General features: G+C 43.3%; 1 protein-coding gene across 1 annotated transcript; it reads right to left on the reverse strand.

Annotated features, from left to right (window-relative positions):
• Nucleotides 1-2,240: 2,240 nt before the first annotated feature.
• Nucleotides 2,241-6,047, reverse strand: LOC137722029 (uncharacterized). The gene is made up of 7 exons (XM_068461033.1): nucleotides 5,955-6,047; nucleotides 5,005-5,732; nucleotides 4,794-4,960; nucleotides 4,146-4,546; nucleotides 3,222-3,416; nucleotides 2,968-3,143; nucleotides 2,241-2,520 (listed from the first exon to the last, which is right to left on the reverse strand). The coding sequence occupies exons 1-7, from the start codon at nucleotides 6,045-6,047 to the stop codon at nucleotides 2,241-2,243; spliced, it is 2,040 nt and encodes a 679-aa protein (XP_068317134.1).
• Nucleotides 6,048-6,424: the final 377 nt, after the last annotated feature.

Genomic DNA, 6,424 nt, shown 5'->3' on the forward strand with positions numbered 1-6,424 from the left:
CGAATGCCTCCACATAAACTGTAAGTAATCCAAGTAATGTCAATCAATGCAAGTAACATGTCAGCCGGAGTTACCTAACGTGACTTGTACGGCTGAATTTATAGCTAAAATCCCCAACTCACTAACTATACCTGCACACGAGTCGGAACCACCTAAAGTGGTTTGTACGACAAGACTATGTGTAAATAAATACGCTCAAGTGCTACGATCACGTGAAGACTGGTCGAATAATAGCGGGTCACCTACGAGTCGGAACCATCTATAGTGGTCTGTATGACATGACTGTGCACCTAACTTGGATCCAAGATGAGCGTGTGGTGCGGGAGGTGAACATCACGTGAAGGACTGTGCCCTACTATGGGCGGGAGCACTAACACCGGGGGTGCAGGTTATGAGCTCTCTATGCATCTTACATAACCACTAATTCACAATCATAAACCATAAACTTACATGGCACTTACTTGTGCGTCCACAACACTAAACATACATATATGCAACTACTAATACATAAATAAATAGGCAAACGCTATGCATGACATTTAAAACATATAAACATTCCATATCATTTTCTGGGAAAAACCACAAGTATATAGGTATATATGGAAAACCAAAAGCCCACTCACTGGTATGTGGAAGGGTCGTAACCCCCTTGTCTCGAGTGACTGTGCTCGTCCTCGAGATAGGTCTCACCTATACGCAAAACAACTATAAAAACGTTAATTTAAAGCACATAACCAAAACTAGGTAATAACTTCTCATACAATGCTCAAATGGGGTGTGTGAATACACTAACATGATCTAATCAACCTCACGAACATCCTCATATTTTTAAAATAATTTTCTGACATCACACCCGCCGCCACGCGCGGCCACGTGCCAGGCACACTGACGGCGTCAATTAACGCCGTCAGGAATATTTCGTTAAAACTAACAGATTCCGTTAAAGTTAACCTAACGCCGCTAGGAATATTCCGTCCAAATTGAAGGAATATTCCGTCATCTTCTCCTACACACCTCCGGTGCCGTCGCCGGAAAACCGGAAAATTTTCAAACCTTCGTTTCTCACTCGTTTTTCAACCAAATTTCATGAAATTGGTACCAAAATGAAGCTTACAACAAGTAGAACAAAATCTTACCACTTTCAAGCCCTGAAATTCACGAGATCATGTCGGAGAAACTTCACAAAATTCGGCCAAACCTGCAACTCACGATCCTGACGTCTAAATCCTTCCAACGAACCACGCAAAGCTTCCTAAGGACCTCCCCAAGCTTCCTACAAGCTTTAAATTCCCTAAAAAACAACATTTCACATGTGCATGAACAGTGACCAAAATCAAGGTTCCATAGTTTGACGTGAAATTGAAGGATTCCTTAGTTGAAATTGGTATGGTTGGACTCGTATGATCCTCACAAACACAAAGGTATAGTTTTCCACCTCGATCTGCAACATTTTTGAACGATTGGTCTTGGTCCGTACGAAGAAGAAGAAGAGGGAGAAAAAGAGACACGGGACATAGAATGAGATGAGGATGCGAGTGTGGGTGTGTGTGTGTGTGTGGTCCAGATGCAGCCAACCAAAACCCCAAAACAACCACACCACGAAACATAACCACTAGGGGCAAAATCGTCATTTCACACCTACGGTACAAATAATCCGAGACGGGCTGTCACAACCTTCCCACCTTAAGAAAATTTTCATCCTGAAATTTATAGCAACCACTCACACCAACCACTAGCGATCAAAGAACAACCAAGGATACAAATCTCTCATCCGATCTTTTGCCTCCCAAGTAGCCTCCTCCGCTGAGTGATTTCTTCATAAAACTTTCACTAAATTCACAGTCTTGTTCCTCAGAAACTTTTCCTTCCAATCTAGAATCTTTATTGGTTCATCATCATAAGTTAAATCTGGATTAATTTCCAAGGGTTGAGGACGTATCACATGTGACGGATCCGCAACGTAATGACGAAGCATGGACACATGAAAAACATTATGCACTTTAGCGAGTCTCAGAAGGCAACTCAAGCCTGTAAGCTACTTCACCAACTCGCTCAATGATCATGTACGGTCCGATATACCTGGGACTTAGCTTACCTTTCTTTCCAAACCGCACAACACCTCTCCACGGTGAAAGCTTCAGAAACACTCAATCGCCAACTTCATACACTCTGTTAGTAGCATGTCTGTTCGCTAAGCTTTTTTGTCGATCCTGGGCCGTTTTCAGGTTAGACTTAATTACCTAAACATTTTGAGTAGTCTCCTCAACAATCTCGGGGCCCACAAAAACTTTTTCCCCGACCTTTGACCAACATAAGGGTGTACGACAAGATTTACCATACAGCGTCTCAAATGGTGACATGCCGATACTCGAATAAAAGCTGTTGTTATAGGCAAATTCCATTAAATCCAACCGCTTCTGCCAAGCATCGCCAAACTGCAACACCAAAGATCTCAACATATCCTCCAATGTCTGAATGGTCATCTCTGACTGTCCGTCTGTCTGAGGATGATATGTCGTACTATGGAGTAATCTCGTACCCAAAGCTTCTTGAAAAGCCACCCAAAATTTAGAAGTAAATCTTGGGTCACGATCCGAGACAATACTCACTGGAACACCATGGTACTTCACAATCTTCGATATGAATAATTCAACTAATCGGCCCAAAGAATACTTTTTCCTCACTGGAATAAAATGCGCTGACTTAGTAAGCCACTCAACTATCACCCAAATGTCGTCAAAACCATTATGTGTACGCGGAAGCTTGTACACAAAATCCATAGTAATGTTTTCACATTTCCACTCTGGAACAGGAAGCGGCTGCAACAACCCAAACGGCTTCTTCCTTTCAGCTTTAACTTGTTGGCAAATGACATACCTACTCACATACTCAGCTATCTCCCTCTTCATACCCGACCAATAATAAAATGGTCGAATGGTATGATACATTTTAGTAGCTCCTGGATACATCGCATAAGCTGAGATATGTGCTTCATCAAGAATTGCTTTCTTTAAATCCAAATTATTTGGCACAAACATTCTACTCTCCTGCATAAGCATGTCATCCGATTCACGAACTCTGAGGTCCTTCATTTTCCTCTGATTCCTTGCTTGAATTATTTCCTGAGTTTCTTCATCAATCATCTGGGCTTCAAGTACACGATCAATTAAAATCGACCTAACTTGAAAATTAGCAAGTAAAGCTACCTCCTAATCTTCTACCTCTAACCTCACTCCAATTGATCTCAAGTCTGCCAGAAGAGGAACACGACTAGTGTACAACGCATTGATACGACCCTGAGATTTTCTGCTAAGTGCATCAGTTACCACATTCGCACGACCAATGTGATAATCAATCATGTAATCATAATCACTAAGCAGTTCCAACCACCTTCGCTGACGAAGATTAAGATCCCTCTGCATGAAAAGATATTGAAGACTCTTATGATCCGTAAAGATCTTGCATTTTTCTCCATAAAGATAATATCTCCACATCTTCAAAGCAAAGATAATGGCTGCTAACTCCAAATCATGTGTAGGGTAATTCAATCCATGAGGCTTTAATTGTCGTGAAGCATAAGCAATCACCCTACCATGCTGCATCAACACATGTCCCAGACCATTTAAGGAATGAGTGCTAAAACAGGTGCATGAGTGAGACAATACTTCAACTACTAGAAACTCTGCTCACAATTATCATCCTACTCAAATTTAACATCCTTCCTTGTTAACCTCGTCAGTGGTAAAGCAATCACGGAAAAATCTTTTACAAACCGTCGATAATACCCTGCTAAACCAAGGAAACTCCTCACCTTAGTGACGGTTCATGTTTGCTCCCACTTCTCCACTGCTGCAACCTTTTAAGGATCCACCAAACTACCTTGAGCAGAAATGACTTGTCCCAAAAATGTTACTTGATCTAACCAAAACTGGCACTTGCTAAACTTAGCATACAGTTGGTGTTCCCTCAATCAATGCATAGCCTCAAAGTCCCGTCTTTCTTCCTCACAAACAACACTGGAGCTCCCCAAGGTGAAGTACTAGGCTGAATAAAACATTTATCTACTAATTCCTGTAACTAGATTTTCAATTCCCTCAACTTAGCAGGAGCCATACGATTAGGAGTCAAGGATATAGGATTAGTACCTGGAAGAAATCAATGGTGAACTCCACGTCTCGGTCTGGCGGCAAACCAGGTAAGTCATTAGGGAAAACATCAGGAAAATGCCTGACTACCCTTACCTCATCCACACTACTAGGAGCAACATCGTTCAACACCACATGAGCTAAATATCCCTGGCAACCTTTTGATAACAACCTTTTTGCTCGCACAGCAGAAATAAAGCCATGTCTCACCCCACTTTGCTCACCCATAAAAGTAACCACAGGTAATCCAGGACGTTGGAAGGTAACTATTTTCCCGTAGAAATATATATTGGCACGATTAAAATGCAACCAATCTATGCCTAAAATCACATCAAAATCAACAATATCTAACAGGATAAGGTCAGCTGGCATAACTACATCCTCCACCATCACTGGACATCCTGGATACACACAATCAACAATACATCTCTCCCCTCTAGACATAGCAACCTCAAATCATACCCTAGAGGTGTAGGGTGAGGTTGCGTCACTTGAGCAAATGTATAAGAAATAACAGAATGTGTAGCACCACAGTCAATCAATACTCTAGCAAAATAACCAAGGATATTTAACGTACCCATGATCAAGTCTGGATTATTTTGAGCATACTACAGAGAGATATTGTGGATACGCCCCTAGGTCTGCTACCGTCCACCACGACCTCTACTAGTCTAACCACCTCAACTCTGCACACTACGCCTCTGACTAGGCTGACCAGACTGCCTTGAAGACCCCGCACTACTAGCAGCAATCTCCTCCTGTTGAGGCTGTCATCCCTGGTACCACTGAGATCCAGCCGCGGGAACGGCATCACCCTAATAATAATAGGCACCACCACAACCCGTCTGACCATAACCACCAGGGCTTGGAACCTGCTGGATTGGCGCAGGTGGTGGCAAGAAAGACTGCTGGGCCTCTACTGACTCTAGGGACAATTTGTAACTCAATGTCCCATCTGCCCACAAGTAAAACAACCACTGCTGCCTCTCCTGCACTCTCTAAAATGCCGATTATTACACCTGTGGCAAACCGAAGCTCTTCCTCTACCTGTATCACCCTGCCTCTGGCCTCTAGGACCCCCAGTAAATCTACCACCTCTTCCCTGACCAGTGGCACTAAAACCACCGCTAGAAGAACTGAAACTAGTCCCACTTCGCTTAAAACTCTGGGTCTTGCAAGGTCCCAGAGATGTCTGACCTTTGCCCTTGTTGTCTTTCTTCTGATTGCCATCTTTTTCTTCCTCCTCACTCTCGTGGGCATGTTCTCGAAATCCTCAATCCTCAACAGAATCTCATAGAACTCCTGGTAAAAGTCGCAAGGGGTAGTGGTCGCCATAGAACGCCACTTCTTCTTAGTACCTAAACGAAAACGACGGAGCATCTCACCCAGATTGGCAGCAATCTCCGGATAATAACGGGATAAATCAGTGAACCTCCGATAATACTTATTCGCCGATAACTTCCCTTGCCTCAACTCGGTGAATTCCTGCTTCTTACGATCAATGTGTTCAGGAAGCACAAACCTTTTCCGAAACAAATGCCTAAACACTTCCCAGTCAGCCCTTTCTTCTGAGGTCAAATGACGGACCTACTGTTCCCAATAGGATGACGATTCCTTACCCAAGAACTATGATGTCGTCTCAACCCACTTCTCAACAGAGAGATTCCCTTGATTATGCAACACTCGGAAAGTCTTTTCAATATGGTCTAGCCACTACTCAGCTCCCTCAAAACCCTCGTGGCCCTCAAACTTATCCAGCTCCAGCTTGTACATAATCTCCAGAGGAGTCCTCTAGGGAGGGCGGAGCACCGACTGAATAGCGGTAGCGATAGCTTCCCCCAATTGAGCTACATCGGGGAAACTAGGCTCAGCCGAGCGACGTGGTTCCTTACGAGGCGGCATAGTTCTGACAGAAGACACCAAAACAATTAGAACACTCACAAAAATACACAGAACTGCCAAACCTATGCTCTGATACCAAACTGACACACCCCGACCAAAATCAGGGCATGCTGGCCGTCACGTGAGAGTGACGTAACCATGTGCACACTGCGGAAGATAAGAATAATAATAAAAGTACGAACAAATAAAAATCAAACTACATACATGGTAATTAACATACATGTGCAAGCGTAAGTGTGAAAAACAATATTCGGAGTACAGAAAACCTAGTGCAGTCCAGAGGAACAAATGCTAACTAAACACACTCAATGGGGGTCCTACACTGGTGAAAATCTGTCAGATATATCGTGAATTCCTCGTGAGCCACCAAAAGAGCA

Source organism: Pyrus communis, chromosome 17 (genome assembly GCF_963583255.1).
Source record: "Pyrus communis chromosome 17, drPyrComm1.1, whole genome shotgun sequence".
Lineage (NCBI taxonomy): Eukaryota > Viridiplantae > Streptophyta > Magnoliopsida > Rosales > Rosaceae > Pyrus > Pyrus communis.